This window comes from Musca domestica, unplaced genomic scaffold, assembly GCF_030504385.1.
Source record: "Musca domestica strain aabys unplaced genomic scaffold, Musca_domestica.polishedcontigs.V.1.1 5, whole genome shotgun sequence".
In the NCBI taxonomy this organism is placed as follows: Eukaryota; Metazoa; Arthropoda; class Insecta; order Diptera; family Muscidae; genus Musca; species Musca domestica.
The window spans coordinates 7042022-7062780 of NW_026712346.1; the positions used below are offsets into that span (position 1 = coordinate 7042022).

General features: G+C 35.4%; 1 protein-coding gene across 4 annotated transcripts in view; it reads left to right on the forward strand.

Annotated features, from left to right (window-relative positions):
• LOC101893052 (ras-related protein Rab-30) overlaps window positions 1-16603 on the forward strand; it is a 70011-nt gene extending 53408 nt beyond the window's left edge. For all 4 annotated transcript variants that reach the window (XM_059128252.1, XM_059128253.1, XM_059128255.1 and 1 more), the window contains exons 2-3: window positions 1821-2004; window positions 14991-16603. In XM_059128252.1, coding sequence (XP_058984235.1) covers window positions 1834-2004; window positions 14991-15473 — 654 coding nt within the window. In that variant the 5' untranslated portion in view covers window positions 1821-1833 and the 3' untranslated portion in view covers window positions 15474-16603. The remainder of the gene's footprint in view (window positions 1-1820; window positions 2005-14990) is intronic.
• Window positions 16604-20759: the final 4156 nt, after the last annotated feature.

Here is a 20759-nt window from a genome sequence, read left to right on the forward strand (position 1 = left end):
ACTTCTCTATTTTGATATGGAGTTTTGTGTAGAATTGTTTCAAAATGCCTTTTGGAATTTAAAACTCTTATTGAAAAAAAAAAAAAACCGAAAAAATCGAGAAATTTTGCATATTTTCTATACATGCCGTTATATGGTTTTCAATTTTGACTAAAAAATAATTTTTAAAGCATCAACACATTAAAAATCTCGACGTACTTTTAAATTGAGGCTATGCCTAATGGGGAACCAATAGTAGCCAGTTATTTCCGGTATTGATTTCACAATACCGAAAACTTTAAATGTCAAGTTACAGATAATTCGGTAGAAATTGTAACAACATGCAAAAGGACGAATTTTTAGTGGTATTATTATACCTAAACGAAACTGATATCTTCTAACTTCCTAGGAATATTGTAGTTCAAAGATTAACCTAAATATTTCGCCTTTATTGCGATTTCAACGATCGCCCACATACACAGGCGGGTATAGATTAATGACATAGGATTTTACACCGGCAAAAACTAAATTCCTTAAAATCTGGTCTTCTAAAAGTTACGAATTCAAAATTACTTTTGATTTGGAAAATTTACGATGATATAACGAATATAAAGAGGTACTGGGGAATAGAAAATAAATGATAAAGTGGACTTTTGTTGTAATTTTTCGACAAATGATTTATAAACTCGAAAATGCTTTTGAGCCATTCAAAATACCTCTAATCGGCCACATTAGAGCACATTTTGTTGACTAATATTAGGAGATAATATTATATGAAGGCTACGTCTAAATGAGGACAAATATATACCTTTTCTAACATCAATCAGCGTAATAATAATATAAAAGCCTGTGCAAAGTTTGAAAGACGCATATTAAATTTGGTGACTCTAAAGTAATTCAAATGGTGAACGGAAAGGCTCCGAGATATAATATAATCGACAAAGATTTCTACTCTTTACCATACTTTGGAGTCCCTAACTTTTATAAACTTTATTTATGATAGTTAAATTAAAGTCATATTACCAGGATTTCAATTTAGAAATTACTATCGATTCTGAGGGCCAAAACTCCAAAAAATTGACTATATATGGAAATAATCCATCCAATGAGAACTTAAAATGCAAAATTCATTGGGACTGCAATCAGTGAAATACCGAATATGAAGAGCACTGTTATATGCGGACTATACAAAATAGTGGAGTAAGTTGAAAATTTAGAAAGAAAAGGATTCATATCCTCGGAAAATTCTTTCGAAACCTTAAAAGTAACCTTAACTCACATGTAACGTTATACGGTGACTATGAGCTATCGTCAGTAATTACACTGCGGGAAATTACACTTGGAAAATTGTTTGGTTTGTAGATAAAAATCCCAAAAAGTGGTTTCGGGTCAAATGTTTTTAGGGTCCATTTTATATAGCTTAACCAAACACAAAGGGCCTCAAATATTTTGCTGTATACTTCGCAAAAGTTACGATAGAGTTTTAAATTTGATACAGTCCTAGGGGTTTCATGAAAAATCAGTTGTACAAAATATGTATCAGGTCGGTCTAAATTGATGTAGTCCCTCAAATAATGTAGCCCCTTTAAAATTTCTCAAATGTTAGTAATTTGAGATTTTGGGAAGAATAACATATTCTTTCAAATAATTATAAGAATAGGACCATGCTGTGGTATAACCCTTATATGAAGCCGCTGATTTCGGCTATTTCCAGCGTCTTGGTCCCATTTTTCAATTGGTTTTACCCTTATTTGGCATCTTAGCTTCCTAGGCGATAGAAGACCTCTTCGCGGAAATTTTGTTGCTCTTCCTTTATTAATTAATATATTTCTCTGTTTTAGCATTTAATCTAATATGGAGGAATATAAATTTCTTTTTAAAATCGTCTTGGTTGGAAATGCGGGCGTTGGAAAAACATGCCTAGTAAGACGTTTTACGCAAGGTCTTTTCCCCCCTGGTCAAGGTGCTACTATTGGAGTCGATTTTATGATTAAGACTGTTGAAGTCGAAGGCGATAAAATAAAGGTAAGCCCTCGTATTTTCTTATTTTTTGTTATACTTTGCTGTGGTACAGTATAATGGGGTGCCAATGAAATTTAACTGATGATCTGATTTATTGCATATGCACATACCCTAAATAAATGCATGTACCATAGAACTGCAATATTTTCTTTAACGAATTACTCGTTTAAATACTTTACATTACATTACGACGGTGCTGATATAATTTTACCGACGTCCTGATCAATGTTATATGCTCCTTAGGATTATTTTGTTACTTGAAAGAAAAACAATTATATAAATACATTTTTGTTCTCTACGCATTCTCTTTTTGAAACTTTATATTTGAAAAATTCTAAACGTATCTGTTTGAAAATTATTATACGAGACCCTAAGGGTGGCGAAAGCACCGACTACTTTTGGAAATTCGACGCATCACCCCATAAATACGCTGCATTTATTAAAACTGCAGAAGACTGAAAATAATAAAGAATAAAAAAATCTTTCTAGTTTCTTACTCAAAATAATAAAATGATTTCTGAAAATGCCAGAAGTGGGTATTTATCAGGAAAAAGCTGGATTGTTATGCTGCTATTCGTGGACAGAAAAATATTCCTCCAAATTAGAATTATTTTCTTCTCGAATTTGGATTAAAAAATGGAAGAAAAGAAATAAAACAATTGGATGAGTTGTGTGTGCAGGTTGGTTCACAAGTAAAGTTTATTTAGGAACATTTTAAGTAGGTGTGCGACACAAACACAAACAAAGATCATGGATTGACTCTAAACTTAGGATATAAAATTAGCCAGATCGAAGTTCTAACCTTAGTAATTACACACGAGTAACCAAGACTGAGAGGAGGAAGGTGGTAGCTTTAGCGCGAGTTCTTTGAAATCTGACATTGACATAGCATCAAGGTAATTTAATTCGAAAACTAGTATACAAAGATTTAACAGTGCAGATATGTGAGCAGTTTCGAAATTAATTAACCAAAAACCCACAGTTATGGATTCGGACTTCATACCAACACCCACAGTGTTTACGCCAATTTTATTAAAAGAAAAAAAAAAGCAAGAAATAAAAACATGTTAGTTAGTGTTTTTACTGTATTTGATCAGTATGCAACAACATTGCAATTCTATAACAGTTTTATTAGCTATCACCATTTTCGTTGTTATAAAAACAATAGAATAAACTTAGTTGTTATATTCAATATTGGATCTGCCTTGTATTGTGTAAGGCATTTTTTTTTTTTTTTTTTTTGAAAAGCTTATAACTTGGAAGCTTTTCAATGATCATCGACAATTTAAAAACATTTTTAAACTGACACACTGATCAATGATTGGACTAGAATATCTTGAGTGGGTGTGTTAGGACGTTTAGGAGAGAGGGACACCACTCCCACTAAAGGGAGACTTCCCAATGCAACAGCATTTGAGCTAGTCAGCTGGCTGATTGTTTTCGACGGACGAGAAACGGAGCAATTTGCCGGACGGACCTTGTGCTTTTTATTCGGACGTCGCTTGCGAGCAGGACCTAAATCGGACTTTGCTACACCCGTTTTCGGGTCATCATGAAGGGGTGTGTGGTGTCTGTTTTTGCATCCGCGACAACTGCTTTTGATACGACAATCCTTTGCCAAATGAGTGCGTGCCGGACAGCGGGTACATCAACCATAAGCCAGGACTGGCCTTTGACGTTTCTCTATGGGGAGATAGAGAAATGTCTTGCAGGATCAACGCGGATGTTAGAAAGACCAGTAGCTATATCAATTTCTGCGAAAAATTTATCGTAGTCCTAAGTCCATCGGCAAAAGTGAATTTTTTCATGATTCTAGGGAAAAGAATCGGGCTAACGATGTTGAAATTTATTCGGTCAATAAGACCAATTTAGTAGTAAGCAGTCTTACAACGACATTCTCTACACGAACATCAGCAACGCAAGTATGACCATCAGGTGGTCGCAGGATTAATATTTATTGCATAATAGCGTATTTAGATACAAAATTGTGCATGGATTTTCCCACATTATTAGGATTCATAGTTTATTCCGGATTTATTCAACCAGATTTACTATAAAACAAGTAAGCAAAGGCTACAGTCGAGCGGGGCCGACCGTTGAATACCCTACAACACTATAATAAACGATACAGTTTATATAGGCGAGATACTCGAAAGAATTCCACAAGATATTGTGACAAATAATAAAAGAAAACCATCAGGTTTCGTTCTCTAAATTTCGAATAATAGCAACTTAAACTAATTTGCTCATTTCCAATTTATTGGTAGATGTTGCACTTAAATGGTCTTCCTAGATCTGGAACAAATATTTCCCAAAGACCTATTATCTCTCAGAAAGATTAACATTTATTATGGGTCCGTTTCAACCCCCAAATATATGGCGATCATCTCCAAAAAGAATTGGATTTTATTCTGACCCTCATCTTATCTCCATGCAAAATTTCGTAAGGATCGGGCCATAAATGCGATCTGTATATGATATCCTAACTACTTAGTTTTGTTAGCTGTAGAAATATTACCAAATGTTTAATTCAAAAAGAAAATATGCCAAAAATATGACAAAATTAAAAAAATATGAGAAAATTTTACAAAATCAATATTTTCATCTTTAGAGCGATATTTTTATGCGATTATTTAGACGTTTTTTTTCCTGCCAAGAGGTCATTCTGAATTAATGAGAACTGTCGAAATCAGTTCAGCCGTTCTCGACATATAAGAGATTTTTCAAGCATATCTTCTTTGATAAAGATATATATCGCACATATTTTGCCATATATCCGTTTTGTTGGATGACATCATCAATGTAAAGATCAGAAGTAACCTTGTCATGGCTTTGTGATTTCGCCGGGATTTAAAATATTCGCGGTTTAATGAAAAATTTTGAATTTTTTCAACAAAAAAGATATGGTTTATTTTATCCGCTAGATATTATCCGATGACCACCCAAATGGGTAGGCTTCTTGCCAGCCCTAAACTCTAGCTACATGCGAAATTTTTCAGTTTTTGGTCCATTTCAACCTCTAAATATTATGCGATCATCACCAAATAGCTAGATCGACTCAGCTCGGCGAGATAGGAAGATCCATATATACTTTCCTATGTGGGAAATCAATATTTCGTGGTGTTACATGATTTTTGGCCCAATCAAACTTATAATACCCCCAACACATAGTGTTGTAGGGTATAAATATATATTTTTTTTACGGCCGGATGTATTTTAAATCCGATGCGGAATCCACATACCTACGAATTAACAGAGCAATATTAAAGATAAAAATTTACAAAAGATTGTCCTCTAACATGAAGTGAAATAATATGTGACAGGACATTTACATACACATGCATATCAATAGAGAGCGTATGAAAAGTACATCTAGCGAACGTGTCCTACAATTTCTAAGATGCGAATGGATAGTACTTATTACAATCTTTCCCTTGATGGTGTACAGCTAAGCTTTTTTACACAGACACTTTATTTTCCCATAAAATTAAATTTTAGCTAGCTGTGAAATATATATGTATTTTTGTGTTGTACAATTCTTTTATTTCATTATACCCTACTATACTTACTATACTTTGTTTTGGGGGTATTATAAGTTTGATTGGGACAAAAAGTTTGCAACACCTCAAAGTATGGGTCATAACCCCACGATGTTATATATGTATAATCCAATCTCGCCTAGCTGAGTCGATCAAGGTATGTGTATGTGATAGTGTGATCTCTTTATATTTGGCTGGAACACCACTAGTGGCTATCGTTACAGCATTCCAGCATTTAAATGTGAATAAATCTTTTGTTTGTCGTACTATCGCTCGTCAAGGAAGTGGACGGAAGAAAACAGCAACATCATCAGAAATGGTTCGAAAAGTAAAGAAGCGACTTGATCGAAACTCAAAAGAGCTAAATAGTTGTTGTTGTTGTAGCAGTGACAACGTGCTGCGTTGGTTCTCCTTTGATGTCCAGGTTTAAGAATTCTGCTACCTTTATGGGCTGTAGCCAAAGATCCTCTGGACAGAGTTGGGTAGGCTTGGCTTGACAATTAAACAGGTACAGCGTTCTGTATCGCACTCTGGGCAGGCGTTCCGCACATCTTCATCTATTCGTGCCCAATATGAATTGAGACGGCTGCACCACCCTGAACGTAGTTGGGCCAAAACTACCCTGGTTTGCCCAGGCAGCCGACATTCTTCATCTGCAATGGATGGGGGCTGGACTCCGAGGATGGCATTAATACTGTAATTGTTTACTACCTCAGCGACTGCATCAGTATGAATGCTATTCAGACCCGCTTGATAGGCTTCATGATCTAGGGGCTCTCTTATATCGCTGGACCTCTCTCTCTAGATCATGCAGGTCCTTCCTGACACGCCTGGGTGGGGGAGTTCTGTCCACCATATGGTAGTTAGGATGACTCCCTCGATAACACCCAAGCAGGTACTGCAACGAAAGTATATAATTATGCTGACGTAAGGGAAGAACCTTTGTCTCCTCATGTAAATGGTCCACTGGGGTCATGAGGAGGCACCCTATTACAGTTCTCAGGCCGGCATTCTGTCAGATCTGAATACTTTTCCACTGCATTGCTCTTGTATTCGCGGAGCCACATAGCTAACCGCAGACCGACCTATCGCTTTATAAGAGGTCAACAAGGTTTCCTTACATACTTTTCAGTTTATCGCAGATAGCTGTGGCTTGCGCGGAAGACTTGAACATGCTATCGAATGTGACCCCCAGGATTCTAGGGTAGTTAGTAATCGGAATTATGTGCCCCTCGACCTGCACATTCAGTTGTGTTCTGATCTCCGCAGTCCATGTGGTAAATAGTGTGGCCGTTGATTTAGTGGCGGATATTTTCACATTCCTCGCATTGAAGAAGGCGGAAAGCTCCGCAAGATAGCTGTTCACCCTGACACATATGTCATCAACTACAGAATCCAACGCCATGATCGTACAGTCATAACCATATGTTACGATCTCGATTCCGTCTGGAGGGCGCGGAATTCCGGAAAGGTTGAGGAGATATCACCCCAACTTGGGGAACTCCTTGTTTCACTCTACGGGGTTTGGACTTCTTATTCCGGAATTCCACGTACGACTGGCGTCCACACATATAGTTGACTATCCAACGTTTCAAACTCGCCTTTGCTGGCATACTTGCCAGGCTTTAGTAGCGGGACCACCCTGTCCATTTTCCAGGCTTCGGGAACTATGTGGGTGGCTAACTTTGGTTAGATACTCGACTCCCAGCGCATCCAGTTGCTTCAACATTACTATTGATATTCCGTCCGGGCCCAACGCTTTAGATGACTTAGCGTTTCTGATGACATTCGCAACATCACCCATCGTAAACTGTGGAGGTATATCCTCGGCGTTACCCACAGTTTACACAAACGTTTCCAATGTTGCAACACTTCAGATGGTCTAGCCACTTTTACCGCTAATGTTCCTGTACCAACCTGTTGACTTCCACTGTCAGCTCACTGACTTTGGGATCCGTTGGATTGGTACGCCAGAGCTCATCACGCTTATTCGCTAGTTCCGCTGCCTCTGCTGGGAAATTTGGCCTTACTTCGGGTATTCGACCAGCAATTATATAGCGAGCGTCTACAGCTTTAATGATGTTCAAGAAAATCCTTTCTGCTACCCGAACATCAGAATGGTTGGGCAGTTCTCTGAAGCGAAGGTTGGTGAACTCTCTGAACTCAGGCCAGTGGGCTTTCTCATGGCGGCGTTCAGAAGTTATGAAATCGGGTGATCTGCTAATGGAGACGATTATCGGGAGATGGTCTGAGCCAAGAGAAATGACGGGTTGCCAAGTCACGTCATTTATCAGACAATGGTTCAATCTGGCGAACTATGACACTCTCCTATTATTCGGGTGGGGACATCCTGGTTTACAAAAAATCTGGTCTGCCAACGCTGATCGCCTCTGGTCGTTACCTAGGACAGAATGCTACAACTCATTGTGGACATGAAATCCCCTAGTACCAGGACTTATATTAGGCAAGTAACGCGGTTCACAGCTTTTAACCGGCGGGATATACACATTAAGTTTCACACTTGACTGCTACCCCTATACATTCCATGTATGGGTCACTAGAGACTAGCTCAAACGAGATAGTTCTATTGAACAGAATGGTGTAACAGGAACGCTAATCCCACACCTCCCGCTAATCCCCGTTAGGTGCTGCGGTGAAGGTTGCTGTTCTGGAGACTGTGGGGGAGACCCATACTCCGACGACGACTCAGAAGTTGACGACGAGGTCGTGGACTCACTGGGAACTATGTTGGTACAGTCTTGCAAACGGACCAATTCCTAAAATGCACCCATCCTCCGCATCCATTACATCGCACCGAGATAGGATGATAGGCAATCCCACGGCAGAGGGTTCTACGACACCGGATTGACTCGAAACAACCACACTCCAGTTTCGGCCAACGGCTGCCAACCCATTGTGTACGTTTTCGTGTAGAGTTGCTTCGCTTGGCCGAAAGTTGTGAACTGCCGAATTTGGTTTTCTCCGATGGGAAAACATTCGTTGTCTGGCAGTGTGTGATCGTATTTACTTGTCAAAGAGGTCAGCTGAAAATTTGCACCTTCGGTTGGCCACGCCGGCCATGGTGATGGTGTGGGCCGCCATAACAGCCGATGGTCGCTCTCCGCTTGTATTAATCGACATTTGCATCATAATAAATGCCGATTTCTATCTCAAAAATATTCTGGAGGGTGTATTAAAGCCTTGGGCACACAAACATTTTGGCCGCAGACCTTGGACATTCCAACAGGACTCTACACCATCGCACTTAGCTCACGTCACTCAAGAATGGCTACAAAATGAGGCTCCTCGCTTCATTTCCAGCGCACAATGGCCAACAAAATCTCCGAATACCAATCCGTTGGACTATTGTGTCTGGAGTATTTTGGAAAGCAAGGTTGGCAATAAAAAATTCCAAAGTGTCGATCACCTCAAGCAAGCGCTGCGCAACATTCGGGCAGCGTGTGACTGTTTCATGGAGCGTTTGAAGGCCATAATTCGTGCCAAAGGAGACCAATTCGAACAAATCTAAACTTATTCTAAAATTTGATGCTATTTTCATTTAAATAAATTAAAAAAAAAAAAAACGACAAAATACTGCATATCGGGAGGTACAGTTATATGATGCCTATACGAAAACGTGGACAACGACATTGTTAGCAAACAATCAGGGCTGTCACAGAAACCATGTCGGTTTTGCTTATTGACGTTTCTGTAAACCAATGTTGGTTTCATTTGGTGTCATGAAACCAAGTTAGTTTTGTCAATTTCGAATGTAAATAAAACCAATGTTCGAAACAGCTGTTGTTGCTGTATCAGTAAAAGTAAAGTAAATAAAAAAAGGAATAAGGGGCTATAAATAAAGTAAGATGGCATCAGCAGTGGTAGTTTTTGTGTTGTTGGACGAAGAACGCTCAGAAAAGGTGACGAGAAAAGCTCTTCAGATTTCAGCAACCCACTGGAGTTGCCGGAGATAGCGTAAATAAATTTTTTAATTGTGAACTTACTCATAAAGCTGCTTTGCAGATTTATAGTTTATGGTCCTTTAAAAATTCTTTTGAAATTTCTTTCAAAAATCCACGTTTATAGCCCTTTAAATATTCTTTAAAAAATCCAAGTTTATGGTCCTTTAAAAATTCTTTTGAAATTTCTTTCAAAAATCCACGTTTATAGCCCTTTAAATATTCTTTAAAAAATCCAAGTTTATGGTCCTTTAAAAATTCTTTTGAAATTTCTTTCAAAAATCCACGTTTATAGTCCTTTAAAAATTCTTTTGAAATTTCTTTCAAAAATCCACGTTTATAGCTCTTTAAAAATTCTTTAAAAAATCCACGTTTATAGCCCTTTAAATATTCTTTAAAAATTCTTTAAAAAATCCACGTTTATAGCCCTTTAAATATTCTTTAAAAATTCTTTAAAAAATCCACGTTTATAGCCCTTTAAATATTCTTTAAAAATTCTTTAAAAAATCCACGTTTATAGCCCTTTAAATATTCTTTAAAAATTCTTTAAAAAATCCACGTTTATAGCCCTTTAAATATTCTTTAAAAATTCTTTAAAAAATCCACGTTTATAGCCCTTTAAATATTCTTTAAAAATTCTTTAAAAAATCCACGTTTATAGCCCTTTAAATATTCTTTAAAAATTCTTTAAAAAATCCACGTTTATAGCCCTTTAAATATTCTTTAAAAATTCTTTAAAAAATCCACGTTTATAGCCCTTTAAATATTCTTTAAAAATTCTTTAAAAAATCCACGTTTATAGCCCTTTAAATATTCTTTAAAAATTCTTTAAAAAATCCACGTTTATAGCCCTTTAAATATTCTTTAAAAATTCTTTAAAAAATCCACGTTTATAGCCCTTTAAATATTCTTTAAAAATTCTTTAAAAAATCCACGTTTATAGCCCTTTAAATATTCTTTAAAAATTCTTTAAAAAATCCACGTTTATAGCCCTTTAAATATTCTTTAAAAATTCTTTAAAAAATCCACGTTTATAGCCCTTTAAATATTCTTTAAAAATTCTTTAAAAAATCCACGTTTATAGCCCTTTAAATATTCTTTAAAAATTCTTTAAAAAATCCACGTTTATAGCCCTTTAAATATTCTTTAAAAATTCTTTAAAAAATCCACGTTAATAGCCCTTTAAATATTCTTTAAAAATTCTTTAAAAAATCCACGTTTATAGCCCTTTAAATATTCTTTAAAAAATCCACGTTTATAGCCCTTTAAATATTCTTTAAAAATTCTTTAAAAATCCACGTTTATGGTCCTTTAAATATCCTTTTGAAATTTCTTTCAAAAATCCACGTTTATAGCTCTTTAAATATTCTTTAAAAATTCTTTAAAAAATCCACGTTTATGGTCCTTTAAATATCCTTTTGAAATTTCTTTCAAAAATCCACGTTTATAGCCCTTTAAATATTCTTTAAAAATTCTTTAAAAAATCCACGTCTATAGTCCCTTAAAAATTCTTTAAAAAATCCACGTCTATAGTCCCTTAAAAATTCTTTAAAAAATCCACGTCTATAGTCCCTTAAAAATTCTTTAAAAAATCCAGGTTTATAGCCCTTTAAATATTCTTTAAAAATTCTTTAAAAAATCCACGTCTATAGTCCCTTAAAAATTCTTTAAAAAATCCAGGTTTATAGCCCTTTAAATATTCTTTAAAAATTCTTTAAAAAATCCACGTCTATAGTCCCTTAAAAATTCTTTAAAAAATCCAGGTTTATAGCCCTTTAAATATTCTTTAAAAATTCTTTAAAAAATCCACGTCTATAGTCCCTTAAAAATTCTTTAAAAAATCCACGTCTATAGTCCCTTAAAAATTCTTTAAAAAATCCACGTCTATAGTCCCTTAAAAATTCTTTAAAAAATCCACGTCTATAGTCCCTTAAAAATTCTTTAAAAAAATCCACGTTTATAGCCCTTTAAATATTCTTTAAAAAATCCAAGTCTATAGTCCCTTAAAAATTCTTTAAAAAATCCACGTTTATAGCCCATTAAGTATTCTTTAAAAAAACCACATTTTTAGTGCTTTGAATATCCTTTAAAAATTCTTTAAAAAATCCAAATTTTTAGTGCTTTGAATATCCTTTAAAAAATCCACATTTTTAGTGCTTTGAATATCCTTTAAAAATTCTTTAAAAAATCCACGTTTATAGCCCTTTAAATATTCTTTAAAAATTCTTTAAAAAATCCACGTTTATAGCCCTTTAAATATTCTTTAAAAATTCTTTAAAAAATCCACGTTTATAGCCCTTTAAATATTCTTTAAAAATTCTTTAAAAAATCCACGTTAATAGCCCTTTAAATATTCTTTAAAAATTCTTTAAAAAATCCACGTTTATAGCCCTTTAAATATTCTTTCAAAAATCCACGTTTATAGTCCTTTAAATATCCTTTTGAAATTTCTTTCAAAAATCCACGTTTATAGTCCTTTAAATATCCTTTTGAAATTTCTTTCAAAAATCCACGTTTATAGCTCTTTAAATATTCTTTAAAAAATCCACGTTTATGGTCCTTTAAATATCCTTTTGAAATTTCTTTCAAAAATCCACGTTTATAGCCCTTTAAATATTCTTTAAAAATTCTTTAAAAAATCCACGTCTATAGTCCCTTAAAAATTCTTTAAAAAATCCACGTCTATAGTCCCTTAAAAATTCTTTAAAAAAATCCACGTCTATAGTCCCTTAAAAATTCTTTTAAAAAAACACTTTATAGTCCGTTAAAAATTCTTTAAAAAATCCACGTTTATTGTCCTTTTAATGTCCTTTAAAAATCCACATTTTTCGTGCTTTGAATATACTTTAAAAATTGTTTAAACAATCCACAATTTTAGTCCTTTGATTATCCTTTAAAAATTGTTTAAAAAATCCACATTTTTAGTCCTTTGAATATCCTTTAAAAATTGTTTAAAAATCCACATTTTTAGTCCTTTGAATATCCTTTAAAAATTGTTTAAAAAATCCAAAGCAAATGAAAAGTGACAGCTCTAAGCAACTTGGTTTATATCCAATAACAAAACCAATAACATTGGCTTCTATGACAACCAAAACCGATAAAATTCTAATTCGAAAATAAAACCGAAAACATTGATTTTCATGACACCAAATCATTTTTTCTTGTCGTTTTTAAAACCAATAGTGACAAAATTGGTTTCTATGACAGCCCTGAATATGTACTTCCACCCATGGTACAATGAAGAGAAGGTAGGTCAACTTTGAAAAAATTGCAAGTATATAGGTCTACCTGTTTGGCTTGTAATGTCAGAATTACAATCAAACCAATAAAAAAGCAAACAACTTGTTGCATTGATTTTGAATAAATAATTTAAAACCGCGAAAACTGAATTAATGATCAAAATTTCTTTTCAATATCATGTTCTATATATCTTTTATGGTTTATTTCGCGACAAAAACTGTAGATTTTGTCGATGCATTCGTTGCAATAAGCATTTTGAAAACACCAGAATTTGAATATTTTCTGAAAATTTTTTTATTATTGAAAAGAAGACACACACATAAGCAAATGAAGTTGACATATTAAGCCAGATAAATAAAAAAATGTAAATCATATGATAGCTCTGTCCTACCTTGAATTCATTGTACCATGCTTCCACCCATGGTACAATGATATCAAGGTAGGGCTATGATACCATATGATTTCAATTTTTTTTATTTTCTTGGCTTAATATGTCATCTTTATTTGTTTATGTATGTGTTTTCTTTCCAATAACAAAAAAAATTGTTCAGAAAACATTCAAATTCGGATGTTTTCAAAATGTTTATTTCATCGTATGCATCGACAAAATCTAGAGTTTTTGTACCGAAATAATCCTTTAGAGATATATATAACCTGGTTTTGAAAAGAAGTGTTGACCTTTTATTCAGTTTTCGCGGTTTTCAATCATTTATTCAAACTAAATGCAACAAGTTGTTTGATTTTTTTTATTGTTTTGATACTAAATCTGACATTACAAGCCAAACAGGCAGACCTCTATACTTGCATTTTTTTCAAAGTTGGCCTACCTTCTCTTCATTGTACCATGCTTCCACCCATGGTACAATGAAATCACAGTAGAGCAATGTTACCAATCAATTTTATTTATTTTTTTTAAACGGTTTTATTTATCTCACCCGTTTGTTTTATTTATTCTTGGGTCATGTGTATCAAACGAAAGCGCTCAACCAATAGAATACAATGTACCATATAAAATTAAAATCCAAGATGGCGGTCTCTACAAAATTGCGGATAACTTAGGTTTTATACATCCCATCAACATGGGTATTAAATGAAAGGTCTCAACAAGTAGAATACAATTTACTTTGTAAAATTGAAATCTAAATGGTCGCCGCTACCAAATGGCTGATAACAATTGTTTATCAATCCCACCAACATGGGTATCAAATAAAAGGGCTAGAGAGTGCTCTATACAACCTCAATATTAAAGATGGGCGCAGCCACATCTTTATAATAATGATGAAATTTAAATTTAGAAATTGCATCTGTAATATAATGAAATTTAAATTTAGAAATTGCATCTGTAATTTAGGTATCTGATTAATCCAGCCTGAATCCGCCACTCAAGTCAAGATGAGGACTGTGTGGCGTTAGGGTGGCTATAAATGATATGTCGTTAGCGGTACACCGCCCAAATTAAGGTGAAAGGTTAAAACGCGCGAGGAAAAAGCGAAATAAACTATTTGCGAATAATGAGGCAACAATGGGATCACACAGAATTTTTGATTGTCGACGATGGTGTCTTATCAAATGTTATGCATGATGGACGCTCGATTAAGGCAAATTAAGAACTGTGAAAATGAGTTTTTTGCCTCCTATAAAACTATCAGGAACACCTGTTTTCAAACAGCCAGAACATCTCCAACCAGCTACACATCTCTTGCGTTTATTCACGCTGTGTGAATTAACTGAAAATATGCGTCAGCAAGGTGACCAGATTTTTATTGATATTTTAAATGCGTTGAGAGTATTTTAATGGCAAGATTTCGAGTGATGAGTTTGCAAAGCGTTAAGGGTATACCCCACAAATCAACAAGTTAACGACCACAACTCTACTGTATTGAATTTGTACAAAAGTAGTGGTGCTCGCATTTACAAAATAAAAGCGCAGTATCAGCTAGTACACAATGCAAACAATGTGGACATAGCTACCATAATACCAGCTGAAATCAACAAAACTGGCGGAACTGGAAATGTTCATGGGGCAAAAGTCATGGTACGGTCCAATATTGACGTTTTAAAGGGATTATTAAATGGTGCTAGGTCATCCGAGTATTCGGGTTCGGGTACATACCTATCTCTAAAAAAAATAAAAAAACGATACTTTTTACTAAGTTAATAGTTAATTTCCTAAATATATTAAAAAACAATATCTACAATGAAACTTTATTTTAAAATCGATTTATTATAGTAATTTTTCTTTTATTTTTAGCTACAAATTTGGGATACGGCTGGACAAGAACGATTTCGTTCAATTACACAAAGCTACTACAGATCTGCCCACGCTTTGATTTTAGTATACGACATTAGTTGCCAGCCAACATTTGATTGTCTTCCGGATTGGCTACGTGAAATTCATGAATATGCTAATACAAAAGTCTTGAAAATTTTAGTGGGCAACAAAACGGATAGAGACGACAGAGAAATACCTACACAAATAGGCGAAGAGTTTGCCAAACAGCATGATATGTATTTTTTAGAAACATCAGCCAAGGAGGCAGAGAACGTAGAAAGACTATTTTACGAAATTGCAGCAGAGCTGATCGATCAAGCCCGTAGTAAAGACAATTCTTCATCAATGAATAAAAATCTGAGCGATTCCGTTGGTCTATCCCCGCAAGGTTCTAAACCTCCTCAAGTCAGCTGCTGTAGCGGCCTTTCCAACCAATCTTCTAGCCAGACCGGCAACACTTAAGCGCCTATTTGAATTGAATAGTAAATGTAGTAGTTTATTTTATCACAATTAAGGTAATAGGAATGACCGTTACTGACTATATGATATTGAATTTTAGAAATATAAAATTAAAAACATGTCATATAGGTATGTGATGAAAACAGATTCGACAGATATTAATGGTCGTTGATGATAAACATACACTTGTTGGGCAGAATGCTCTTATACAATCATATTTTCGAAAAATTTTCAAATTTCAATAAAAGAATTTGTAAAAATGATATAAAACGATTTTTGACAAAACTTGTCGAATGGTTTCCATCAAATACCTGATAATCGTCTTTCATATATCACTACAACTTAAAAGTTTTTTATATGTAGGTACGATCTCAAACTATGCATATATTTTTCTTAAATAAAAACATGCACAATATTTGTTATGAAGATAAAAGTGTATTTAAAGGTTGCAAAATTTATTATTAAATATTTTACATTGTATTAGGTTGTTAAAATGGGTATGCCTACTGTTTTCGTATGTGCAATATTAGTAATGTTGGGTATCGTTAATATACATATTTATGGAACTTGTATAAGGCAAATGCTAATTGTAACATAACAATTATAATATTTAATAATGAATTTACAAATGGAATTTTTAAGATTATAGTTTAGTTGAATCATTACAAAGGCATGCATTTAAGCCAGCACTGCTCAAAACCCTGTGCTACCATATGAGTCCAAAAAAGAGATTAAGAGAAAACAAAAACCTATTTTTCTTTATGTCCATCCGTTCATTGCAATTGTTATAAAAACTTGGATGTTGTCCAAAATAATAAAGCGAATTATTACAATACATGATAAATCATGTTTTAATACTGGTTTTTTGAATGATTTAAAAATTAAGAGAAATTGGACTGGTGAGCGAGGTCTGATTTTTGAGCAGCTGGCTTAACCCCATTAAAAACGTTATGTAATATAATCATAGAACTTATTTCAAAATCTTACTTTAATAAATTAATAAATAATATCATAATAAGTTTAAGTCTAGCCTTGCGCGATGAATTCGCAAGATTTATTGTTTTTCATTTGTTATTGCTACCTATAACACATTTTACCTGAGGTATGAATAAGATTTTTTATTTTTAAATGCTTTGTTGGCAGTCTTTTATTTTACATTTTCAGTTGAGGTCAAATTGGAGATCAACTTTCGGAGAGACAATTTTAAATATTACCCAACATATTGCACAATCACTTTTTACTCGTTAAGTGTCAGGAGCGAAGGTTGTTCATATGTCACATTGGACGTACTTAAATCTTCTCAGTGTCTACTGTTTATCTTACAATTTACTGCAATAGCCGTTTTCACAGGCATGTCACAGTGACATCAGAAAACAAAAAAGCAAAATTCTTTCGGTTTGAAACCACTTTTGTTTGTGACTTTAAAACACTCTCAAAACATTTTAAGTAATAAATATGTTGTCTTAATGACAAATACACAATTTGTAGCTGTCGCTCATATATATTTTGTTTATTTATTTTTATATTATTATTATTTTCCACACAGCATCATATGGGTGACGGTGTGACGTCATTGACACAGCCATCCATATGATTGCATGTGAGTGTTTCTATGTTTTGATTTACTTATTTGCAGAAGTCCCTTTTTTCCTCTCATTCTATTGCATTGAATTCGTTCAAAACCGGTCTTATGTTGGAACGAAACCGTTAGACATTTTGTAATGCAAATAATTTAAGGGTAGTTTATTTTGTCGCCCTTTTAATAAATTTAGTTCGTGGGGGATAAAGACTGCGGTAAGCTGTGTGGCTCATAATATTTTTGTAAGTTTTAATTTTAAATTTTTATAAGAAATAAACGCGCGAGTTAAGCAATAAACCCATATTAAATAAAATTGTTGGTGTTTCTGTTTTGGTCGTTTGGTTTTGTTGCCAGTGGTTAAATTCGCTATCACTCCGAGGAGAAACTCACGTCGCAGCCAGTGTCAAATTTTATTTCGCATTCTGCATCTGCGTCAAATTTTATTTCGCATTGCGGATCGAACTTTGCTGAAATTTAAAATTAATTGTGAGGCCATTTTGGAAAGATTTTTCTGGAATATTTGTGGTGCTGAAAATTAAAGTGGAGCCATTTTGTGTGAAATTTTCTGAAAAAATTTGTGGTGCTGAAAAATTGAATTGCTGTTTAGGTAACATTTTGAGTGAGAATAGTGGTTCCAGCGGCACCCAGCCTGGTGTCGACACAAATCGGCCCAGTGTCACAACACAATCTTACGTAACCGGTAATCAGCCTACGGTCTTCCGTTATAGTCAGCCACCTCCTCTGCAACGTGATCCGTCGCCCGTTGTCCAACCGACGCTGCCAACTTTTGCCGCCATTGCCAAAAAGGTTATTTGACTTGCCGAGTTTTAGTGGTGTTTCTGAAGACTGGCCAATGTTTTCAACAGCGTTTGAGCATTCGACAGCAGCGTACCAATACAGAAGAAGAAGGCATTAAAGGGTGATGCCAGAGAATGTGTTAAGTCGCTGCTCATACATTCCGATAATGTGAACACCGTGATGGAACAGCTGAAATTCAAATATGGCCGACCTGAATTGTTGATACGAGGGCAGTTGAATCAGGTGAGGGAAATTCCGTCCATTAGTGAAAACGCCGTGGAAAAGTTGGTGCCATTTGCAATAAAAGTACAAAATCTTGCCGCCTTGTTGGAAACAGCAAATGGTCATTAACATTTATCGAAGTGGACATTCTACTAGAAATTGCCGCCGTAGAAAACAATGTCAAATAAATGGTTGCCAAAGAAAACATAACAAATTGTTGCATGACGAGTCAAGAAATTTTGGGGAAAATAATTCAAATGCAAATAATGTTGTTACTCGAAGTGATCCAGATGCAGAACCAGTGTTGAGCTGTGTGTCCAGTATTAGTGAAAAATGAACTTGGTGTTCCGAGTGCTGCCTGTGAAACTTTATGGTCCGAATTGTGTTCTTGAAACTTTTGCCTTGCAGGATGAACTAGGACTTAGTGGTCGTCAAAGCAAGTTGAATTTAAGCTGGTATGGTGGTAAGTCGTCTCAAGAAAGTACAATGGTGGTTGATCTTCATGTGAGTGGTGCTTCAAAGAAGAGGAAGTATGCTTTGAGAAATGTGTATGGTGTTCCAAATTTGAAGTTGCCCACTCAAAACTTTAATATGAAGTCAACTAAACATTATGATGTTCCAGTGCCGCCATACAGCAACGTTACGTCTAAGTTGCTCATCGGACTTGATCACTGCCTTTGGGGTTGCCAGATGAAGTCGTGCTATTGGAAGAAGGTGGACCTTACGCAGCAAATACACACTTAGGATGGGTATTTTTTGGTCAGGTGTGTGGAAGACAGCCTAGATCCCACACATGTTTGCTGACAGCTCGGCCAGAGCAAAATTTATATGATTTGGTGTCATTTTACTTCGAAACGGAAAATTTTGGTGTCAAAGCCCTGCCGACAATAGAGAGTAAGGATGATATTCGTGCTAGACAGTTGCTGAAGGATTCAACGATAAAGGTTGCCGGACGATTTCAATCTAGACTACAATGGCGTGATGAAAATGTGGTCTTGTCGGATAGCTATTCCATGGCCTTTAATCGACTTGTTGGTATTGAGGGGAAAATGAAGAAGAATCCTGAGTTTGGTGCCGACTACAAGCGAATCATTCGAGATTATGTCAACAAAGGGTATGTACGAAAGTTGACATCATCTGAAATGTCTATTTGTAGCCCGAGAACTTGGTATCTGCCACATTTTAGTGTATTGAATCCCTTGAAGCCTGGGAAACTTCGCCTCGTGTTTGATGCTGCCGCTAGAGTCGAAGGAGTTTCTTTAAATTCGAGATTATTGAAAGGTCCTCAACAATACAGACCATTGCCTGCCGTTTTGTTCAATTTTCGAATGAGAAAAGTTGCTGTCTGCGCAGATATCAAAGATATGTTTCACCAAATTGTTGTTGCCGCAGAAGACAGACGTTCTCAAAAATTTCTTTGGCGTGAAAATGAAGGATGTTCTCCAGATGTATTTGAGATGAATGTGATGACTTTTGGAACCGCTTGTTCGCCATGTATTGCCCAATATGTAAAAGAACCAATGCCCTAGAATTTCGTGAGCGTTACCCCAGAGCAGTGAAGGCCATTATCGAGCCATAGAAATATCAATGCAAGTGCGAGAAATACACAAGTCAGCTGGTTTCGAGTTACGCAATTTCACATCGAACTCAAAAGAGGTCGTCGTGGCTCTGGAGGGTAATTTAGGAAGGAATGTCAACTTGTGTGCTGATTTAGCCGATGTTCAGTTTTGCACGGAAAAGATTCTAGGCGTGTATTGGCATCCTGGTGACGACGCATTTAAGTTCGAGCTGAAGTTCCATCGTGTGAAACCCGACATCATCAGTGGAGAAAGGTGCCCAACAAAAAGAGAATTGTTGAGTGTTGTCATGTCGGTATACGATCCCCTGGGGTTGTTAAGTCACTTCATGGTAACTGCTAAGTTGTTGCTAAGAAGTGTCTAGAGATATGATATTCGTTGGGATGAAGATATCCCCAATGGTCTGTATGACATATGGAATAATTGGCGTGATGAGTTGAATAATGTTGCCAAAGTGAGTGTTCCTAGACACTACTTTAAAAGTAGTTTGCCTGAAAAAGTCGAGTTGCATGTTTTCGTCGATGCCAGCGAAGACGCATTTAGTGCCGTGTCGTATTGGAGGTCGATAAAGTCAGATAGTGAAATTGAAGTCACCTTTATAACCTCAAAGACCAAATGTGCCCCGCTCAAATCAATGACTATACCGAGACTTGAACTACAAGCTGCCGATTGGAAATGGTTGCCTACAAATTTGAATGTTGCCGATGAAACAACAAGAGCAAACAGAAATATAGACTTCTCTTTAATTCCCGATGGTACCAAGGTTCACAATTTTTGCATCAGCCGGAGGAAGATTGGCCCGAAATGATATCAACCTCCAATGATGAAACGTCTGAGGAAGAGCTTCGTTCAAAATTTGTGTTAACGGTCAGTACAAATGTTGTTATTGATTTTAATCGTTTTTATTCTATTCTTAGGATAAAACGTACGATGGGTTATGTCCTGAGATTCATCGAACGATATTTGAAGAAGAAAATTGGTGTGGGTGAAAATTGTCTAACAGTCGCCGAATTGAAGGATGCCGAAACTGTTCTTTGCCGCCTATCTCAACGTGAAAGTTTCGCCTTCGAACTGTGACGCTGGCTGCAACGTGAGTTTCTCCTGGGAGGGATA